The sequence below is a fragment of the Rattus norvegicus genome, chromosome 1 (assembly GCF_021556685.1).
Source record: "Rattus norvegicus strain SHRSP/BbbUtx chromosome 1, alternate assembly SHRSP_T2T, whole genome shotgun sequence".
Classification (NCBI taxonomy): Eukaryota; Metazoa; Chordata; class Mammalia; order Rodentia; family Muridae; genus Rattus; species Rattus norvegicus.
The window spans coordinates 172,539,340-172,562,580 of record NC_141534.1 but is presented as its reverse complement, the minus strand read 5'-3'; the positions used below and the strand labels follow the sequence as shown (position 1 = coordinate 172,562,580).

The 23,241-nt window shown below is 45.8% G+C and overlaps 2 protein-coding genes and 1 long non-coding RNA gene across 5 annotated transcripts in view; 2 read left to right on the top strand and 1 right to left on the bottom strand.

Moving 5' to 3' along the window:
- Positions 1-1,329: 1,329 nt before the first annotated feature.
- On the top strand, positions 1,330-8,874 carry Hpx (hemopexin). The gene is given in 10 exon segments (NM_053318.1): positions 1,330-1,434; positions 1,568-1,626; positions 1,707-1,778; positions 2,075-2,193; positions 4,151-4,304; positions 4,873-5,085; positions 5,373-5,501; positions 8,023-8,153; positions 8,235-8,397; positions 8,536-8,874. Coding segments are annotated over 10 exon segments (1,383 nt in total). The 5' UTR covers positions 1,330-1,351; the 3' UTR covers positions 8,796-8,874.
- Positions 7,390-22,212, bottom strand: LOC134483766 (uncharacterized). The gene is made up of 2 exons (XR_015652320.1): positions 21,959-22,212; positions 7,390-8,490 (listed from the first exon to the last, which is right to left on the bottom strand). It is a non-coding gene; the product is annotated as an uncharacterized LOC134483766 (long non-coding RNA).
- Apbb1 (amyloid beta precursor protein binding family B member 1) overlaps positions 21,313-23,241 on the top strand; it is a 23,544-nt gene continuing 21,615 nt past the window's right edge. For 2 of the 3 annotated variants that reach the window (NM_001440107.1, NM_080478.3), the window contains 1 exon segment: positions 21,726-21,809. The gene's annotated coding sequence lies outside the window, so the exon portion shown is untranslated. 3 annotated transcript variants of the gene reach the window in all.

Genomic DNA, 23,241 nt, shown 5'->3' with positions numbered 1-23,241 from the left:
GTAATGGCAGACTCCCTCCTTCTCAGGAAGGAAAAGGGCATGGGATTGAAACACTGAGGAGAGAAACAGGACCACCAGATAAATGGCAGTGGCAAGCAAATAGGCCCCCTAGAGTTCAGTCTGCACCTGTCAGGAAATACCCCCATTAATAATGTTCACTTACTACAGAGGAGGGAAAATTCTCAGAAATTTAATAATAAGAGGAGAAGCCAGTCAACAAAATGAAAATAAAACAAGGACGAACTCAGGGCCAGGGATGGTAGCGCTCTTGCCAACATGTGGAAAACCCAGGATTGCTTAAGACACAAAACTAACAAAAGCAACCAGATAAGTAGCTGGGGAAATAGTTCAGATTTTGTAGGGTGACGTAAGGAAACGAAAGGCTGAGAAATGAGAAAAGCCAGTCAAGAAAGAGTGCACGGAGAAGGTAACATTTAAGGAGAAATCAGTTGTAAATATTTGCATCCTAGTTACAGTTCAGGATGTCCTATGATGGGTAAATAAAGCATTTCTCTTCTAAGTTGGAACTATCAAGAGAGACTACGGGGAAGAGACACCTCCTCTTTGAGTCCTGTTACTGTCAGGCCTTCCCTCAGACACGTTTTGCAAATTTATTTTTCCTGGCAGGGGTTGATTTTGGGACAGGGTTTGTATTACATGACAATAGTGAGACAGCATCTCCAAACTAGTAGTCCAGAGATAAAGCTAAAAGGTTGAGGCATATTCTCCAGAAAAGGCCTCCGTGACTGATACTTGGAAAAAGTTTTCTTGAATGTTTCTTTTATTTATTTATTTATTTATTTATTTATTTATTCATTCATTTATTTATTGGAGCGGAGGACTGAACTTAGGGCCTTGCATTTACTAGGCCAGTGCTCTACCACTGAGCTAAATCCCCAAACCCCTCTTGAATATTTCTGAGGAAGTTCATTTGTGTGTGCAGGCGTTATAGGGTGCATATAACATCTGTTTAGTTACCATGGGCTTTAGTTCAGTTGGACCTGTCCCCTGGTACATTTGTCCCTCCTTCTGTAGAGGTGAAGGACCCCATAAGGTAACCTGAGCACCACCATTTCTTGTCAATATTCGAGAGAGTCTCGGTGGACATGGACTGGTCACAGCTGGAAATTTGCTGAAGGGGGTAGGGATTACTGCCGGGAAGATAGTCTGAGATTCAGGTTTCCTTTTAGACTTTGACCTTTTTTGCTGTGATGTCGTCTGCCAATATTGGCATAGTCATTGAAAGACAAATCTTTCTCAATAGGGTGGAAAGTGGGGGTGGTGCTGTTACCAATTCTATATAAGGTCAGCCTCTTGCCCATGCTGTCCTGTGTGGTCTTTGCAGCTCGCCATGGCTAGGACAGTAGTAGCACTAAATATCCTGGTATTGCTGGGCCTGTGCTGGTCCCTGGCTGTTGCCAACCCTCTTCCTGCGTGAGTAGGGTTGGAGTTAGGGATAGAGGATTGTGGTGTGGGTTTGCGGGTGATGGGGCCAGTTTCTAGGTCACACACTATGGAAGAGGAGTGGGACCCAATGGACCCAGATTTCTATCTGTGTTTTCTCTAGTGCCCATGAGACTGTTGCTAAAGGTGAAAATGGGACCAAGCCAGACTCAGATGTAATCGGTGAGACCCCAATTCCCTGACTCTTTCTGTCTTTTATTATCTTTGCATTTTAACACCTTACTGATATTTTTCTAACCCAGAACACTGCTCAGATGCCTGGAGCTTTGACGCTACCACCATGGATCACAATGGGACCATGCTGTTCTTTAAAGGTAAGGGGAAGCTGTGCATGTTGGTATATGCTCGTAATCTAGCACTGGGAAATCGGAGGTAGGAGAATAGTAGTTCAAGGCCAACGCAGACTACGTAGATGATTCTGTCTAAAAAGCAAACAAACAAAAGAGGCTAAAGTTGGACTCGTTGGGCCTCTAAGCACAATCCGTTCAGAGGGCTCTTCACCTGTAGGAGGGCTCAGGGATTTTATGAGGGTTTCAGTAACAGCTTCTTTGAAACTGTCTAAATTTGTCAAGGGTTTGTTCTGGCCACTCAGAGTGTGTTGGTTTTTCAGGGGAGTTTGTGTGGAGGGGTCACTCAGGGATCCGGGAGTTAATCTCAGAGAGGTGGAAGAATCCCGTCACCTCAGTGGATGCTGCATTCCGTGGTCCTGACAGTGTCTTCCTGATCAAGGTACTTCTGGGTCAAGAAAAGAGCTGGGCTGGAAAGGGCTGGGATGAGAGTCCCTCCCTCCAGTGTCCTTGGCACAGAGCCTGACACGGTGCATTTTTTGCTGCCACAACAGAATATCTGATACCAGATAATTTTAATGAGTAGTACTTTTCTTGGCTCATGGTTCTGGAATTTGGGGAACCCAGAGGCAGTGTGCTGGTATCTGGCAAGGTTATTCATGTTGCATAACCTACAGAAAGATGGTACCAAGGTAAGGGAAAGAAAGCATGAGAGAGCAAGAGGGGTCCAAACCTGCTTTTATAGCGATCCATTCTTATGATAGCTTACCTGCCTCCATCATAATATTGAACCAATAATGGTAAGTCATTTGTAAGGCAGGTTTCTGATGAACTAACAATGTCTTATTAGGCTCTGCTTCCCAGCATGGGAACAAACTTTCCTACATATAACCTACATAAAACATTCAAACTATGGTTGCACATCTTTCCTGATATGTGCAAAGTTTCCTTCCTGTGTGCCTTACTCTCCTGAAAAAGCAGTCTTCCCACCCACTTCCTCTGTGTGTGTGTGTGTGTGTGTGTGTGTGTGTGTGTGTGTGTGTGTGTGTGAGAGAGAGAGAGAGAGAGAGAGAGAGAGAGGTGCACTTGTGTTGGCAGGAAAAGCCAATATCCAATAACTGTTTTACATTCCTAATCTAGTTCTAGCTGGCTTTACTATTCCTAACTGCAGTTTCTTTCCTTGGCTACTAAACCCCTGTATCTGACCTTGTTCATATGTGAGGCAAGTTGTTCCTAAAGTCCCAGGCCCTGGCCCAAACTGCTCAAAGGAAGAGATAACTTCTAACTTGCCAGAGGGTGTGTCTGGTTGGGATGTCACTAACAGCTTCATTGCCTCTCCTGCCTCTTTCCACACCCTCTTCCTGACAAGTATACCTGTTATATTGCTGTGGTGAAACACCATGACCAAAAACAACTCGGGAAGAAAGGATTTATTTGTCTTCCATGTAACTGTTCATCATCAAAGGGAGTGAGGACAGGAACTCATACAGGCCAGGAACCTGGAGGCAGGAGCTGATGCAGAGCCGTGGAGGAGTGCTGCTGACTGGCTTGCTCCCCATGGCATGCTAAGCATGCTTTCTTACAGAACCCAGGACCACCAGCCTAGGATAGCACCACCCGCAATGCGCTGTGCCCTCTACCATCAATTAAGAAAATGCCTTACAGGCTTGCCTACAGCCAGAACTAATGGAAGCATTTTCTCAGTTGAGGGTCCCTCCTTCACTGTGATTCTAGTTTGTGTAAGGCTGACATAAAGTTGGCTAGCACAAACAACCCCAAAATGTCTGCTGCTTGGGGAGCCACTCTGAGACTGTTTTGTGTACCCTCCCTGGGTGATTCCAGCCACTGCCATAGCTTTGAGGGCCTTGTGCTCCGGATATCAGATTTGGATCGCCCTCCTGACCTTTGGCTTTACACTTTTTCGATATGCTTTTCCATCTTGGTGGCTGAATGGCTGGAAGTGTAGCAGTTAGTTGTTTTCGAGGGATCTTGTCATCTCTGGATGCTCAGTGCTTCGTCTCATAGTGCCCAGCCTGTGAGAATCCTTCAGCACGTGTTTCTTGAATGGAATCCATATAAAATAAAAGGGCAAATGAGTGTATGAATGGGCGAGTGCCTATAGGATACCTACTTGTGGGTGTGCTTCTCAAAACTAAGAGAGCTATAATTAAGTGTGCCACAGGAGTGCCTGGTTATACATAGGCAGGTGTGTGTGCATTCTTAGTGAGGTGGCTTTTTTGCTGAGAGTAAGTATGTACAAGGGGCAACGTGTCCACCTGCGGACTGAAAATGCACGATGCTGTAAGGAGATACTGTGCAAGTGCAATAGAGCAAGAGTACATGTGTATGCAGTGCATCTGGGGGTGAACAGTTTCCAAGACAGTGTTTTCTGGATGCAGGAAGACAAAGTCTGGGTGTATCCTCCTGAAAAGAAAGAGAACGGGTATCCAAAGTTGTTCCAAGAAGAGTTTCCTGGAATCCCATACCCACCAGACGCAGCTGTGGAATGCCACCGTGGAGAATGCCAGAGTGAAGGTGTCCTCTTCTTCCAAGGTGTGTCCACACAGGAAACCAAGCACAGAGATGGAGTCACGGTGCTCATGGTGGGCTGAAGAGCCCTGTTGGCTTTATAAGGAAAGAAAATGGCTAGAGGTCAAACAGACTAAGGAGTAGGAGTCATTCTAGTGGAGGGACTTGGTTCACATTCTCCTTCATTCCTTGTGGCCTGGGACAGACCTGTGTTCCTTGGCCTTCTGGTCTTACGAGGACCAAATCCCTATTGACCTGCCAACATCCCCTGTCTTGGCTCCAGAAACTCCACACTATCCCCTGCATGCCAGATTTGTCTTCAGCTTCCTTTCTGGTCTGCCATATAATGCCTACCTCAGGTTTCAGTTCGTTTCTTCTTTCTCTGACTTCCCTCTACTCTTCCTATCACTGGGTTGGTCATGTGCACCTTGCTGCTGGCTTTTGATGCATGGTCCATGTATTCAACTGCTCCCTGCTATGTTTGTTCACTCCATGTAGTCATCCCCTGTATCCAACCTATTCCTGGGCCCCAGTGCAAACTCAAGGTGTGCATGGCCCAGCTTCACAATGATTTTTGATTTCTTGGCCATAGGTAACCGCAAGTGGTTCTGGGACTTTGCCACAAGAACCCAAAAGGAACGTTCCTGGCCTGCTGTTGGGAATTGCACTGCGGCCTTGAGGTGGCTTGAACGCTACTACTGCTTCCAGGGTAACAAGTTCCTGAGATTTAACCCCGTCACAGGAGAGGTGCCTCCCAGATACCCTCTGGATGCCCGTGACTACTTCATATCCTGCCCTGGCAGAGGTAAAAAGGCCCCAACCCCTGGGATCTACTGGAATTTATCTGTGCTGAGTTTGCTGGCTTCATATGATCTCCCACCTTACTTTTGTGCTCGTCTTAGGTGGGATTCTTCCCATTATCCTCAAACAGGGGAAGTCCACATTCCTCCTAATGTTAGCTATCTCTTCATTTTCAGATGCTACTCTGACCCCAGTTCCCCTGCCCCCCGCCGTGTGTGTGTGTGTGTGTGTGTGTGTGTGTGTGTGTGTGTGTGTGTGTCTTCATGTTCCCATTACCTGTTTTTCTTCCAGGCCATGGTAAACTAAGAAATGGAACTGCTCATGGGAATAGCACCCATCCTATGCATTCGCGTTGTAACGCAGATCCTGGCCTGTCTGCACTGCTGTCTGACCATCGAGGTGCCACCTATGCCTTCAGTGGTGAGAGGCCGCCCCCAGACTCCCCTTGTCTACCTTCCTGTCTCTTTCACTTGTGCCTGTTCTCTCTGACACAGCCTGCCCACTTTCAGTACCATGTCCTATCATTTGTTCCTCACCTCCACTTACATCCCTCATCTCCTCAGATGCGTAGTTCACTTACCTCTCATTGCTCAGGCCTTCCTTCCATGTCTTCTACCTGTCTGCTTCTCAGTGTCATCTCCTCCCCTGTCTGTGTATTCTGTGGGACTCCTCTACTCCCAGTAATTTCTCATGTTTCCCTTGCTCTGCTGAGTCCTCTGACTGTCACTTGCTCCCTGGATCTCTCTGTGTGTCCATGCCTGGTCATATCCCTTGCTCTCGCATGGTTTGCTAAGACTCTTGGCTCTTGGCTTGCTTCTGGATCTCCTGGTGTATCTTTGCCTCCTTGTGTCATTTGCTCTCACACGTGCCTTTTTAAAACTACATTGGCTAACCTTAATTTATTTCAGGAACCCCATTTTTCCAAGGTAGTTTCCTGTTACATCCAGGCCTCTGGACTCAGTGTCACTTGGGGATGAAATGTCCCTACTGCCAAGAAACAGAATAGAAACATTGAGTACTCTAGATCCTTATGATGTAACTTCAAAGAGAGTCCAAGGAAGAGATCCAACCTTGACTTTTGTTATCAGTTGATAAATCCATCTCATGATAACTGGGGACATATAATTCCTCAGGCTGGAGGTAACTGGTATTTTCTACACTGAGGACATCTCCAAAATGGGGAGGGAACAACCACACTACATTCAACCTGATATATACTCAGCAAAAATGACCTAAATGGCAAGGGCACAGAAAAATAGGACTACTCTCTTAGTTCCTAACTTCCAAGCAAATAGGATATGTTGTGATTAACAACTTCCATTGAAAAGTATACAACTACATGGAATGTAGCTCAGCATGAATGCACACCTTAATGAAAACATATAGCTGCAATGAAACATACATATTGTGACAATAGAGACCTGAGCTGATTATATGTCATAGTAAGAACATGTAAAAGTCAGGAGAATATGCGTCTCCTGTAGGATCATTGGGGAGAACCACAGACAAGCGTGTGTGCATGTGTGTGTGTGTGTGTGTGTGTGTGTGTGTGTGTGTGTGTGAGAGAGAGAGAGAGAGAGACAGACAGACAGACAGACAGACAGACAGACAGACAGACACAGACACAGACAGAGAGGCAGTCATAGAGAGTCATAGACAGAGAGTGATGGAAGCAGAGAGATCAATTGGAACATGCTAGGTTTGGGGTATCAAATAGGACTTAATGAATGTGTCAGAAAGACAATCGAATTTGAGCCTAAAGTTCAAAAGAGAGGTCAGTCTGAGACAAAGAGTTCACAGGTGTCCTCGGCATATTTGTGAGAACACCAAAGGAGTTAAGGGCATTTAGAGAAGAAAAGAGGACAGAATAGGGATTCTGATCCTTTAGATAAAAGACCAAAAGGTAAGTAGTGCATTGGATAAGTCTAGGATCATAGGAGCCAAGATTTTTTTTTTTTTGAAAGTTCAATGAAGAAGGAATGGTTAGAGGTTTCGCTCAGCTGGTAGAGACTGCTTACCATGCACAAAGCTCTAGACTAGATCCTTAGCACCATATAAATTGGCCATGGCAGATGAAGGCTGAGAATCAGAAGTTCCTGAAGGCCACCCACAACTGTATAGCATACATGAGATCTGAGACCCTGTCTCAAAGGAAAAAGGAGTAGTGAGCACTTGAATGCTGCCAAGAGCCTGGGGATAGAAGCTACCCATTAGATGGGAAGGATAGCGCTCATTTTGGTAGGAACGGTTTCAGTGAAGGATAGAAACACAAGTGTAGTTACAGATCAATGAGGGAAAGAGAGGGAAATTGGAGTCTTAACTTATTTTTAAGATTTATTTACTTTGGGTATATGAGTACACTGTAGCTGTCTTCTTTTAGAAAGTTATTATCATAATATAGAGATTGGAGACGTGGCTCAGCAAGTTAGTGTGCGACCTGCTCAAGTATGAGGATCTGAGTTTGGATTCTCCAGGATCCATTTAAAAAGCCAGGTAAACCAGGATGCACTCCTGTAACACCATTGCTGTAGGGGAACAGAGACAGAGAGGATCATGGGACTTGTTGATTGCCAGCCTAGTTCTAAAGTCAGTGAGAGATCTGGTTTTCAAGAGAATTGGGCAGACGGTGCTAGAACAGGACAGCTGACACCTTCCTGTGTCCTCTGCACCCATGCATGTGTCCTCCTCCATACACGTGTGCCTATGCCTTACTCGCATACACCACCACAGTTGCAGAGCCTGGTCTGCTGTCCTGTATGATTCCCTCACTGTCAGGTTCCTGCTGGCTCCAGCACCAATGGCTCTCTTTTCACTCTACCTCTTCCTTCTTGGCCCCCTGGATACATCCATCCCTCTTATGACTCAAACCTACCTCCATTTCTGTCCTTTCACTATGAAAGTCTCTACCACCCACACTGGCACTACCTCTGATGTCCCACAGGCTCCCACTACTGGCGTCTGGACTCCAGCCGTGATGGGTGGCATAGCTGGCCCATTGCTCATCACTGGCCCCAGGGTCCTTCAGCAGTAGATGCTGCCTTTTCCTGGGATGAGAAAGTCTATCTGATCCAGGTTTGTATTGGGAGAAAGGCTTAAGATGGAAATAGGGACATGGCTATGGGTCTATGTTGATTACTCTCCTTTGTTCCCTAGGGCACTCAAGTATATGTCTTCCTGACGAAGGGGGGCAATAACCTAGTAAGTGGTTATCCAAAGCGGCTGGAGAAGGAACTTGGGAGCCCTCCCGGGATCAGCCTTGATACCATAGATGCAGCCTTTTCCTGCCCTGGTTCTTCCAAGCTCTACGTCACATCAGGTGAGGCACCTTTGGGTACGAAGGGATGTCTTGTTCTTCTAACTCTTCACAGCATAGATGATCAGGAGGGCATGAGAAGAGCTAATTCAAGATCTGCACGATAGAGAAGCTATGTTAAGTTTGTTGTCTTCTTCCCAGGACGGCGGCTTTGGTGGCTGGACCTGAAGTCAGGAGCCCAGGCGACATGGGCAGAGCTTTCCTGGCCCCATGAGAAAGTTGATGGTGCCCTGTGTTTGGAAAAGTCCCTTGGTCCCTACTCATGCTCTTCCAATGGTCCCAACTTGTTCTTTATCCATGGGCCCAATTTATACTGCTATAGCAGTATAGACAAACTGAATGCAGCCAAGAGTCTGCCTCAGCCCCAGAAAGTGAACAGCATCCTTGGCTGCAGTCAATAAAAAGCCCTGATGGGAATTAGCCCAGCCCACCCCACCTCTCCATTTCCATTCTAATAAAACCAGATGGTTTCTTCACATGAATCATGGGGTATTGATTATGAAGCAACCTTCTTTATTTGTATTAAAAAGTTATCAAGTCTTTTAAAACTATGTATTATTTCATCATTTTTAAAAAGAATATGAACATGTATGCATATGTGCATGCGAATGCAAGTGCCTGCAGAAGCGGGAGTAGTTGGATCCCCTGGAGCTGGAGTGACAGGCAGTTATGAGCTGGGTGCTAGGGATCAAACATGGATCCTGGTCAGGAGCAGTGCAAGCTCTTAAAAGCCGAGTCAGGGGTAGGGGAAGCCCTAGTTACTGTCAAGGTTGGACCCACACTGCAGGGGAACATGAGGGGTGGCAATAAGAGGGATGTATAGGGGGAATATTCATATGAGGGAATGGGAGGGGAGGAAATGGGGGCTTATGGACAGGAACCTGGGAAGGGGAATAGCATTTGAAATGTAAGTAAAGAAATATATCTAATAAAAAAATTTTAAAAAAAAACTAGGAAAAAAAAAAAAGCCGAGTCATCGCTCCCGATGAAGCAGCTACTCTTTGGAGACTCCCAAGCTCAAAGAGGCTGTGGGAAACTGAGAGAAGCCTGCATAGACGGCTATTGAATCCAAACCATAGGCCTTTTACTGCTTGCTTTTCCTTTTATTCTGATTCTACTGGTCTTCCTCCTTCTCTTGCTCCTCCTCCTCCTCCTCTGTTCTTTTTCTGGCAAGGTCTCTTGTAACCTAAGCTGGCTTCATGTTCAAACTCCCCACGTAGACAAGGATGTCTTTGAACTTCTCTAATCCTGTCTTGACCTTTTCAATGCTGGGGTTGCAGCATGTGCCACCATGCCCAGGTGTTACCACACTGGAGATTAAACTCAGTACTTGGTGACTGTTAGACAAGCACTCTACCAACTAAGCCACATTCCCGGCCCAGAACATGATTTATTCCAGTCTATCTACACATAGTAAGAAAGAGGACCAGAGTAGGAAGAGAAAGTTTTGAGAATGCCCAGCATGTAAGGGAGCTAAGACTCTAAATTAACCTGCAGATCTCCACAAGTGGCCCTTGGGCATCAGGAGCCATAAGGGCTTAAGAAACCTACACTCTTAGAAATGAATTGGCTTGGGGTTGTTATGGAATGTCTTCTGTGGGTGGGTGGATGGCTCAGACTGTAGTTCTGTGTGGTTCTGGCAGAAGGCGGCAGTCGAGATTTAATTGCCTTGAGTAAACTAAGCACAAGTGGGATGAAGACAAAGCTGAAGATTAGTAAACCAGTGTGCAGCAGTGGCAGGCTGGACACAGGAGGAGTGACTGAAAGCTGGACAGCGGGATGCATGGACAGAGCCAGTCTCTGGGGAATCTTCTGGAGCCACATGCCATCTGCCAGCAGGGATGGTCTGACTCCTCTTTACCCTCCACAGTGTTTGCATCCCAAAGGCCAGCAGATGCCTCCTGAATGGAAGGGATAATGCTTGATTCTTTTCTGCTTAGAAACCAATGAAAAAGGTTAGGCTTCACTCAGCTACTAAAAACAAAGCCTTCATGAAATTCTCAGGCAAATGGGTGGAACTAGAAAATATCATCCTGGGTGAGGTAACCCAGTCACAAAGGAACACACATGGTATGCACTCACTGATAAGTGGATGTTAGCCCAAAAGCTCGGAATACCCAAGATACAATTCACAGACCACATGAAGTTTAAGAAGTTGGAAGACCAAAGTGTGGATGCTTCTGTCCTTAGAAGCAGAAACAAAATATTCAAGGGAGGAAATAACAGGGACAACGTGTGGAGCAGGGACTGAAGGAAAGGCCATCCAGAAACTGCCGTACCTGGGGATCTATCCCATATACAGACACCAAATCCAGACAATATTGCAGATGCCAAGTCGTGCTTGCTGACAGGAGCCTGATCTAGCTGTCTTCTGAGAGGCTCTGCCAGAGCCTGACAAATACAGAGGCAGATGCTCACAGTCGACCATTGGACTGAGCATGGGGTCCCCAGTGGAGGGAGGAGTTAAAGGACTGAAGGAGCTGAAGGGGTTTGCAACCCCATAAGAAGAACAACAGTATCAACCAACCAGACACCCCCCCCCCAAGTGCTCCCAGGGGCTCGACTACCAACCAAAGAGTACACATGGAGAGACCCATGGCTTCAGCTGCATATGTAGCAGAGGATGGGCCTTGTTGGGCATCAGTGGGAGTAGAGGCCCTTGGTCCTGTGAAGGCTGGATGCCCCAGTGTAGGGAAATGACAGGGTGGGGAGGTGGGAGGGAGTGGGTGGGTCCGTGGGGGAGCACCCTCAGAGAAGCAGGAGAAGGGGGGATGGGATGGTTTCCAGAGGGGAAACCAGGAAAGGGGGTAACATTTGATAACATTTGAAATGTAAATAAATTATATATATATATATATATATATAAAAGGATTATATATATATATATAAATTATATATATATATATATAAATTATATATATATATAAATTATATATATATATAAACATTTGAAATGTAAATAAATTATATATATATATATATATATAAAAGGATTTAGCTTCAAACCTGCTGGGTTAGAGTGTTCTAACAAGGGGATCTCAGCTGAGATTCTCTTTCCCTTCCAGATTCAGCTGAGATTTGGAGTTGGTTTCAGGGCCTAACATTAAATTAAATTAAAAAAAAAAAAGCCTGAAACGCTAGCTGGAGGGGTAGGAGTATTTGTTTTTTGTGTTTGTTTTGCCCTTTAATTTTATTATATGAGTCTGGGTGTTTTGCCTGTGTGTATGTTGGTACAACACGTGCATGCCTGTGCTGGTGGAGAACAGAAGAGAGCATCTGATCTCCTGGGGCTGGAGTTACTAGACAGTTGTGAGCTGCTACTTGGGTGCTGAGAATCGATCCTGGATCCTCTGGAAAAGAAGCTAGTAATTTTAATTGCTGAGCCATCTCTCTAGACCCAAAGTGGAAGTTTTATCCTGAATATCTATGTCCTACTCTCTGTGACTTCTTCAAAATAGCTGTAGTACTGCCCCAGCACAGGCCTGTGCTGGGCTCCCACTCACTGGAGAGATTGGGTAGCAGGAGGGTCACCAAGCCAATGACTGCCGCCTGGGCTACAAGATGAGTTTGAAGCCAGTTTGGGCAACATACCAAGACCCTTTTTCAAAATAAAAAATAAAAAGAGGGTTGTGGATATAACTCAGTGGCAGAATGCCTGCCTAGCATGGTATATGTGTATTTTTGCATGTGTGGACATGTATGTAGGTGCATGTACATGTTGTTCGGGTGTGCATGTGGAGGCCCACTCTTCCTGCTCACAAGTAAGAAAGGCTTTCCCAGTCAAACCCAGCCCTCAGTGCTACCACTCACTAGTTTCGCTATTCTTGCTAGCTCTCTGGGGGCAAGAATTATGGGAGACTGCTCAGTGTCCCTGGCCTCTACCCACCAGCATTTACACGGGTTTCTGCCAAATCACATTCTCACATTTGCGGGCCGAGCACTTTAACCCCTGAATGGCCGTGTCTCCAGCCATTCTTGTGGCCATCATCTGTCTCCCTCCTGACTGTGTCCTCTCAGTGGCAAAAAGTTTACATACAGATGTTTTCCCTTATTTCAGCTGCCCTTCAGCACTCACAAGTGTTTCTCCTGTGAAGAATTCCCTTCAAGCCCAGCCTCCCACGTATGAGACCAACCTCTATCCTGCTTCCACACACACGCCATTCCCACCCTTGCTTCTCCTCTCTTACTTCCTTACCGTCTTCCATCCCCCTGACAATCATTTTTTCTGCCTGGGATTGATCATTTGAACTACTCTTTTTTCTCTGTTTCACTGTTATTGTTATCTAGACAGAAAAAGAGAAGGGAATAAAACATCCAGCTAGAGATCGGAGAAAGGGAACGTTAGAATTCGACATGTCTGACTTCAAACCCTAGCTAACTAACCTAACTCTCTGTTAGACACTTAGTTTCTCTGCGTTATTTTGTGTTCATTTGGGTTTTGGAGATAGGGTCTTATATAGCCCAGGCTGAGGGTTACCTTAAATTCCCAACTCCCTTTTCTCCTGTCTCCACATTCCGAGTGCTGGGATTGCAGGCAGGTACCACCACACTGACACTTTCTGAGGGGCGTGTGTGTGTGTGTGTGTGTGTGTGTGTGTGAGAGAGAGAGAGAGAGAGAGAGAGAGAGAGAGAGAGAGAGAGAGAGAACCCTGCATGTACGTGCAAACTGGGGAAGATGTGTTGCACCAATCATTGTATAGTGTGGCTGCAGAAACCACTTTGGACATTCCAAGTAGATGAGAATTTACAGCAAAAAAGGTTGTTAGAAAGTTGAGGTTTGGAAACGGCTGTGGGGGGAGAACAGCATCATCCAAACACTAGGAAGCTAACTACCAATTGTGGTTTAGAGGAGCAAATCAGAGTGGAGGTATTGTCCAAAGATGCAGAAGCTGGGGCCGACGCCTCTAGACCGCTTCTGGATCCATCCTACTCCGTTATGCAGGAACCACTGCTGATGTGGCTAGACACGTTGAGGGAAGCAAAGGGAGAGCTTTTCCTTCCCTTCACCTTCAAACTTAACTGGGAAAGGAGCTGACAAGGAAATTCAAGAGCTGTGTTTTTCAGACCCTGGGTTTAGGTGACACAGAGGGGATTACAGAGAAATGAGGGTAGGAATGAGCACCAACAGGTGAAATCTGCCACAGTTACACCCATCACAATTCTTCAGCTGTAAAAAAACAAAACTTGAAGTTATAGAAACAATGAGAGAATTTGTTGCTCTACATGGCTAAGGACTATGACTTCAAGCAAAGGTATGTACAGATACTAAGTTGATACTGTCAGGTCTCTGTGTCTGGAACCGTGCTTCTGCTTCTCTTTGTCCTCTTCCTCTTTCTCCTCTCCCTCCTCCTCTTCTTCCTCCTCCTTCCCCTCCCCCTCCTCCCTTTTTCAGGTTGGCCTCATTGTCAGGAAGGCGCCACTTTCTTAGTGGCCAGATACCTGCCAAGCTTACACTAAGCTTGATAGTTCCAGGAAAATCACTGGAACTGATTTCCATGTTCTTTGGTTATTTGCCCATCTCTGAATTGATCACTGTGGGAGACTGGTTCTGAGTTTGGAACCACCACGAAATGGGCTGTGGGACTAAGACCCTATATAAATAAAGAACAGGATGGGTGGGTCTCTAAAGCACCCCTTTCCCAGACTGAGTGTAAGAGTGCTGGAAAATGCGCCACTGAGCTAAACAAAGAATTCTCAACTGAAGAATACCTAATGGCTGAGAAGCACCTAAAGAAATGTCCAACATCCTTAATCATCAGGGAAATGCAAATCAAAACAACCCTGAGATTCCACCTCACACCAGTCAGAATGGCTAAGATCAAAAACTCAGGAGACAGCAGATGCTGGCGAGGATGTGGAGAAAGAGGAATACTCCTCCATTGTTGGCGGGATTGCAAACTGGTACAACCACTCTGGAAATCAGTCTGGAGGTTCCTCAGAAAACTGGACATAGTTCTACCTGAGGACCCAGGATTACCACTCCTGGGCATATACCCAAAAGATGCTCCAACATATAACAAGGACATATGCTCCACTATGTTCAATAGCAGCCTTATTTATAATAGCCAGAAGCTGGAAAGAACCCAGATGTCCTTCAACAGAGGAATGGGTGCAGAAAATGTGGTACATTTATACAATGGAGTACTACTCAGCTATTAAAAACAATGACTACCTGAAATTCTTAGGCAATTGGATGGAACTATAAAATATCATCCTGAGTGAGATAACCCAGTCACAAAAGAATACACATGGTATGTACTCACTGATAAGTGGATATTAGCCCCAAAGCTTGGAATACCTAAGAAAAATTTCACAGATCATATGAAGTTCAAGAAGAAGGGAAACCAAAATGTGAATGCTTCAGTCCTTCTTAGAAGAAAGAACAAAATACTCATAGGATGAAATACAGGGACAAAGAGTGGAGCAGATACTGAGGAAAAGGTCGTCCAGAGACTATCCCATATGGGGATCCATCCCATATGCAGCCACCAAACCCAGTCACTATTGCTGATGCCACAAAGTGCTTGCTGACAGGAACCAGATATGGGTGACCCCTGAGAGGCTTTGCCAGAGCCCTACTAATGCAGATGAGGATGCTTGCAGCTCACCACTGGCCTGAGCGTGGAGTCCCCCAATGAAGGAATTAGAGAGAAGACTGAAGGAGCTGAAGGGGTTTGTAACCCCATAGGAAGAACAATAATATCAACCAACCAGACCCCACCAGAGCTCCCAGGGACTAAACCACCAACCATGAGTACACATGGAGGGACCCATGGCTCCAGTTGCATACATAGCAGAGGATGGCCTTGTCCAGCATCAATAGGAGGAGAAGCACTTGGTCCTGTGAAGGCTCGTTTACTCAGTGTAGGGGAATGCCAGAGCATTGAGGTGGGAATGGGAGGGTGGGAGTGGGAGCATCTTCATAGAAGCAGGGGGAGGGGGAGGGAATCTGGGAGAGGGGGGAAAGGAAGTAGCATTTGAAATGTAAATATATAAAATATCCAAGAAAAATTTTGGAAATGGATTTAAAAGAAATAAATGAAACAAAACAAAACAAAAATGTGCTACTAGTAAAACATATTAAATGCAGGAGTGGGACTTCTGGGTTTGATGCAATTTCTGTTTTTAGTTTGTTTATTTATGCGGGGGCTGGATTTATGTGGGGGTCAGCGGTTAAGAGCGTGTGATACTTTCCCAGAGAATCTGAGTTTAGAACTCAGAACTCACAGCTCCTTGTAACTCCAGCTCCAAGGCATGCAAAGCTACCTTCTGGCCTTAATCCTTTCCCAGCACCCAAAAATAAAAGTAAATAAATCTTATTCTTTAAAAATTTGAGCCTGATGTGGTGGTACATGTCTTTAATCCCTGCATCGGGATGCAGAGACAGCTCGATCTCCGGATTCAAGGCTAGCTTAGTTTACAGAATGAGTTCTAAGACAGCCAGCACTGCAGACAGAAACCATATACCCCAAAAACAAAACAGAAAAGCATATGTGTGTGTAAATGTATGCCACCTATGCGTGGATCAGCACAGAGGCCAGATGAATAGGATCCCTAGAGCTACAATTTCACGTGCTTGTGAGCATCCCAGTTTAAATTCTCAAACCAGGCAGGTCCTTTGCAGAAGCAGCAAGCATTCTTAACCACTAAACCATCTTTCTAGACACCCTCTCCCTGTTTTTTTAGTTTTTAAATTTATAAACAATATTTGAATCAGGGTCAGGATATGTAGCCCAGACTGGCTTCCAAATTGAGATCCTCCTGCCTCTGTCGCCGAAAAGCTCTGTTTTTAGTTTCTTGAGAAATCTTCATGCCACAAAACTAGAATCTTTAAATTGAAAAAAAAAAGTTTTGTTTTGTTTTGTTTTGTTTTTTTCACATAAGGGTGTTCTGGATGCATGTGTCAGGGCACCACATGCATGCAGTGCCCGTAGAGACCAGAAGAGGGCATCAGATTCCCTGGAACTGGAGTTACAGATGGTTGGGAGCCGCTCTGTGGGTGCTGGGGGTTCACTAGATGAGCAGCCAGTACTCTTTAATAGCTGAGCCATCTCTCCAGTCCCCCAAACCAAACTCACTTTTTTCTTTTGAGATGGGGTCTCTCTATATCACCCTGGCTAACCTGGAACTCACTATGTAGTTTTCGGCCTGTCTGTTCCTTCAGAATGCTAGGATTAAAGATATATGTACCACTGTGCCTGGCCCCAAACCAAACTCTAACCTCAAATCATTTTCCAGCTTCTACCTCCTGCTTCTTCCAAGCTTCTCACATGGTGGTCCTTCATTTACTTACCTACTTCCTGTTTGCTCAGTTCACCACACTGGGCACCTTAATTTTCTGCTGATGTGGTCAGACTATGGGGGTTCATGACCTTCATCATGCTGAATTCAAAGAATGCTGTTTTTGCTTTGACCTTATTGGAAATCTTTGCAGCAGTTGATGCTGTCGACCGTTTAATAGTCCTTGAATTCCTTCCCTTGGATCTTATCCATGATGTTACTTTCTCTCAATTCCTCTCTTACTCTCAAGTTTCTTCTTGGCTTCCTTTCCTTTCCTATTCTTTCTCTTCCCTTCCTGGCTCTCTAAGCCCTGGCATTTCTCAAAGTTCAGGTCTCTCAGGCCTATTGTCTTTTTACCTTAGTGCTGGTGTGGGTTAAGATTTCTTTTTGTTTGTTTGGTTTTGGTTTATCGAGACAGGGTTTCTCTGTGTAGTCCTGGCTGTCCTGGTACTTGTTCTATAGACCAGGCTCACCTCAAACTCACAGAGATCCTCCTGGCTCTGCCTCCCAGATGCTGGGATTAGAGGTATGTACCACCACTACCCGGGTAGGATAGTTCTATTGAAGTGTCGTAAGGAAGTTCTTGCCAGGGTTGGAATCTGGTTTCTGAATTCCACCTTATGTACTCCATGGGAATATTTTATTCCACAGATTTTCTAAGTAAAGGCTATCACCCAGTAGGACTGGAGTCCATTACTTCAAATTTTTTAGAAAAGTGTATTTTTAAAGAAAAAGTATAATATAAAATCATTTCAGTGAGTGGTGGTGGTGTGTGCCTTTAATCCCAGCATTTGGGAAGCAGCTGCGGGTGGATCTCTGTGAATGTGAGGCCAGCCTGGTCTACAGAGTGAGTTTCAGGGCAGTTAAACAGAGAAACCCTTTCTTGGGAAAAACAACAACAAAGCAAAACAAACAAAATCCCTAATACTTGGGCTGGTGAGAGGACTCATCAGGTAAAGGCTTGGTGCCAAGCCTGATGGTCTGGGTTCCATCCCTGGGACCCACACAGTAGAAGGAGAGGAAGGAGAGAATCAACTCTTGTACATTGTCTCCTAAATTATGCAGAAGCACTATAGCATGCATGAGCTCCCGTACGCATATGTACATAATATAAGTAAGTAAAAATGTTCCTGTAAATAAGTAAAAAATGTATTTTCGTCCTAAGTGTTAATATGGATGAAAACTCTGTTCTTCAATATAGATGACTTGGGCACCAATTGCCAAGTAATACTAATTGGCTGGCCTATCAAATTTAATAACATAACTCCATTATTCATTGAGTGTGGTAGTATGTGCTTATAATCTCAGTTCTTGGAGGGGAACCCAGCAGGCCCAGGAGGCAAAGAACAGTTACACAGTGAGTTCCAGGCTATCCTGCACCGCTCAAAGTGACTCTAGATAGTTTTGCTTCTGATCAATTTTTCCTTCTAGTTCCAATGTAATAACTACAGGAGATTGCTACCTGAGAGGGACTCACTTTTGTCAGAATCACACAGCATCCATAGCATTTCATAGGGTAAGGATTGATCTATGACTTAGAGAACACAGAATGAGAGAGAAGAGCAGAGAACAGGAGAGTGTAGGATGCAAACTGATTCTGTGTGGGTCAGAAGGTTTTCTAAGCCTAGGAGTAGGTAAGGAATTCAAGAAAATTCTAACAATTCAAGTAACAATTCAAGTAAATCTAACACACCAGAACACTACTTGCATGAAGTATATACCTTTTTCTTTTCTTACACTCTAGCTAATTAGACTATGGAAGTGTAAATGAGAATGCCTCCCCACCACCCCATAAGGCTCATAAAATTGAACACTTGGTCCCCAGTTGGTGAAACTGCATGGGAAGGATAGGAGGTGTGGCTTTATTGGAGGAAGTGAAGGGAAGCTCTCAGCTAGTTTGCTAGCACCACGTCTACCTGCTACTGCTGTGGTAGTGATAAGCTTCCATTCCTCTGGAACTGTAAGCCCTAAATAAACCCTTCCTTCTACAAACTGCCTTGATCATGGTGTTTTACCACAGCGACAGAAAAGTAATTAATGGGGTTGTAGTGGCAGTGGTGCCTGCCTTTAATCCCAGAACTCTTGAGGCAGAGGCAGTGAATCTCTGTGAGTTTGAGGCCAGCCTGGTCTACAGAGCAACTTCTAGGACAGCTAGGCCTAAACGGATAAACCCTGTCTTGAAAAAAACAAAACAAAACAAAACAAAACAAAAAACAAAAAAAAAGAAAAGAGAAAGAAAGAAAAGTAACTAACATAGACTCCTCATTCTCATCAGATTGTCCAAGTCTGTGATTATCTGAAGATAGTTCCTGAATACCTCAGCTTCTTGTTCAATGAGACTAAAAAAATTTTTGGTGGTCCTATTTTAGGTGAGTGGTATTTCTGACTTTTCTCGCTGGTCAAAGCAAAAATCTAGAAGTCATTTTCTGCCATGTCCCCAATCCAACGTCCAGTTAATTAGCTGATCACTAATTTCTGTGGATTCTATCTCCTGAATTTATTGAGTTTATGCAATTTACTCCATTCCTAATCCCACTGGTGTGGTTCTTAGTGATCAAGTCCTACATTAGCTACCTTAATTACCTCCTAATTGGCCTTCATCCTTCCAACATTGACCTGTCTGTTCTCCCTCAACATCCACGTGGTCACTTCTGCCATTCTCTTGCTTTACACTCTGATGACTTCCTACTTAAAGTTCAGAACTGACTGTATAAGGCTCAGATTGGTCTGACACTATTCCATTTCTTTATTCTTCTGTATGGCCACCATTGCCTTAGCATGTTTCCTGAGGCTATAACTAAACACCACAGACAAGGTATTTGCTGATAGTTCTGGAGTCTGGATTGTCCAAGATCAAGGTGAACACTTCGTGAGGTTCGACCTGACCTTAGGATTCTAAAGAGGTCTAAGGTGGCACAGAGCACCATATGGTAAGGAGAGGGAAGTGCATAAAAGACACGCAGGACAGACTAGCTTTTCTTCCAGACCTGTTCGTCATGCAACCCTATAATCCGTTAACCCATGAATAGACAAACTCACTCATAAAAGCCGAACCTTCATGACTTCTGGGGGTCGGGGTGGATGGGAGGAGTTGAGGCAGGGTCTTAGTATATAATAGCTCAGGCTGGCCTTGAACTTATGGTTCTCTTAACTCAATGTGAGTTTGGGTGGCAATCTTTAAACTATAGCAATCTCCATACTCTTCCTGTTCTCTTGCTATTTTGAGTAATTTTCTCTTCTTCTGCATGACCTCTAATTCATCCTCTTCTCTCACTTAAAGTTTACTTCCTGTGGGAGCCTTCCAAACCTCCCAAGCCAGACTAACCCTACACACACAGTATCCTGTGTATTTTCTTTAAGACACCATGCTTTTAATTACCTAAGTGGTGACTCTTCCCTCTTTTAATTTGTAAGCTGAGTGAAAGGAGGAACTCTATCTTGTGTTTTGGTGGTGTTAGCACCAAGGACAGTGTCCCATACAGTATAATTATTTGTTGAGCGTGAATGAATGAATGAATGAATGTCCTTCTAGGTAGCACTTGCTCATTTCTCAAGGATCCAGGTAAGGTGTCAAGTCTTCCAGGTGGGATACAACGGAACCAGATTCTCTTTGGGATCCTTATGTCCTGCTTGGGATCCAACATGGTTTGTATATCTTACGTGCTTGTCAGATGAAAGTGGACTCTTAGTGACAAGAAAGTGGACTCTAAGTGACAAATCAGTAATTGTACAAGCTGAGTGACAGACATAGGAAATTTTCTTACACTGCTCTATTTTTGCGCATAAGTGAAAACGTCCATAACAAAAAGTTAAGACATTTATATTTACCTCAGGATAAATGAAAGCATATTCAAAGACAACTTTGGAGTACTTGCTTTGAACAAGTCAGAGATTGATAAAGTGAGCCTGTATTCAGATTGTGTGTGTGTGTGTGTGTGTGTGTGTGTGTGTGTGTGTGTGTGTGTGTGTAGGTTTCCATTTCAGGGAAATTCCTTGGAAGACAAACATAAGATGAAATAATGAATTTAGATTTGGGCACTGTTAGACTTAGATGCATATCCAATCAGTTATTCAGTATGTTCAGAGCCCACCAAGTCCACAACTCAGGGGACAACGCTTTTAGGGTTTCTGCCCCTCCTTATTCTTGATGGGCTCTGACCACTAAGACCTGCCTCACTGAACACCCAGGGTCTGCAGCGAACTGGAATATAGCCAAGTACAGCATTTCTGGTTATTTTCCACTTACATTCTCCATTTGGTCCTTTCCTTGAATTAGTCCTACCCGGGAGCCCCCGGGGTGTGTGGGGAGTGCGGGGGGGGGGGGGGCGCTGTGTCACAGCTTTACATTCAGAGGCACTGGTAGAGTTTAAGAAATATTTCAGTTCTGGTTTAGTTTAATCACTTACTCTGTTACTGAGGTTAAGTTGTGTTACCCTTCAGAATGTCAGCAGCACCTGCCTCTCAAATCCGAGAACAACAACTGTGGGGATTGCACAGCGCTGGTTTGAGGATAAATGCATGCAAACGGCTGAACATAGAGCCTGGTACAGAGTAAGCGGCCAATAAATACGCGCTATTATTATCCACAGGACGTCAGGGAGTGCTGCCACAAGAGCCAGAGAGCAGCCGGCTGCCAGCCTCTCGAGGCGCGGCCGCGGTCCCAGCACCCTGTCTTCTCGCCAACCCCCCTCCCCCTCCTTCCCTCCTTCGCTGGCGGATCAGACTCCGTGCTCTAGGCGCGTCTCCCGGCGTCGGTGCACGACCAGGGCCCTGCAGACGCCGAGGTGAGTTGATGGTGGCATGTAAGGGGAGAGCTGGGCAGGGGTCCTGGGAGCTGGGTGGAGCCGTGCGGGATACACTGGAGGCCTGGGCCGCAGAGCTCGCGAAAGGGTCAAGGGTCTGCAGGGTGCGGCTGGGGCAGCTGCAGCTAGTGCTGCTCGCACTCGCTCGCGCGCTCCGCCCCGGCCAAGATGGCGCCCCTCCCCCCTCCCGTGCGCGGCTCCGCCGCTCGGGGCGCGGTCCCGCGGCCTGCGCGCTCCTGGGCGGGGGATGTTGTGATGGAGAAGCTGCGGTGTTGCCGGAGCCCTGCAGCTTGAGCCACCTTCGCCACCTGGACCTGGGGTCTCGCCGCGCAGGTAGGTGCTGCGCCTGCTCCAGCCCAGCCCGAGAGCAGAATCCCCAGCTTCTGCAGCCCGTAACCCTTGCAGCCTCTTCTTCACAGCAGTCCGGGTCCCCGAGTCAGGCCTGATTACCCCCCACCCAACCCCCAGCGACGCCTTCCTACCGTGGGCCTGTAAAATCACCCTCCGCAGGATTCACTTTGGTCTAACACCGACCGCTCCCCATAGCTTTGCTTCTTGATCCTTAGGATGCCCGGCGGGAGGGAGGTATGGGGAGGAGAGGAGGGGGAGCGAGGGATGGTAGAAGAGTGGGGGAGGGGAAGTCTAATCCTGGGAAGGGGACTTGGATCAGGGTAGGAGCCAGGCCTCGCGATTTCAGCCTAGAGCCCCAGGCCTGGGATCTGTCAAGCTGCATTCTGTTGTCCTCCGCGACCGAGGGGTGTGCCCTGGGACCGGCGGGGTTCCCATCTCAGCCTGACAGAGAGGCCTAGCAGCAACTAGAGTGCTCCTTAGGAGCAGTTTTCCCTCTCCAGTTCAGAGGTTATTTCCAGCTTCTTCCGAGTCCTGTTTGTCTGTTGCATTCTGAGCCCTTAACTTCCCATTCCTTTTAAAATCCACTCCATTCTGTCTCTGACATCCACCGAAGCTTCCAAGCAAGGTCACCGGAGCCCTCCTTGGAACTCCAATGGACACTTTGCTGTGAGCCCATTACCATTGAGTATGTGTCAGTTAGTCTCCTTGAAGCGTTTTTTTCTGGTTTCTCTCCTAGGCGCTGCCAAATGCTTCTAAGACTCCACGTTCTCTTGTCTCATCTCTGCATGTGGTGCTGTTCTGACCTGAACTGCATTCTTTCAATCTGACCTTTCCCCCTGACATTTCCTCCCTGTCCAACTCTTTAAATTTCATACATAAGCTGTCGAGTCCCAAATTTATTTCTCTGGCCAGGCCACTGCTGAAATGCAAACTCATATATACCCGACTGCCCTCTGGCATCCTTTTGAATGGTCCAATAGGAATTCCAAAACCTACAGATTTCAAGGTGAATTAATTAACATCTCTCATTCCCCTTGCACCTCACTCACATGTCTGTTATTCCTCTAGCCTCCCACAATGGCATCTGTCCATTCAGTTCAGGTTATGTTCACACTGGGATTCTAAGCCACATTCGCCCTCACCCCTCCACATCAAATTTAACCAGGTTCTGTCATATCCACTACCTCAATATTTCTCAAGTCTGTTAATGTCACTGGAGTCTAATTGCTTAATCGAGACAGCCTCCCCAACCCCCTGCATCCCCCACTGCTCTTGTTTACCCCCTCTTAGTTATACAGCACTCATAATGATCGTTTTAAAAATGCATCCAACCATTTATTCATTCAGCAAATAGGATTTGAGCACCCAATATTTACAAGGCACTGCAAGAGGTACTAAAGATATAATCAGAAAA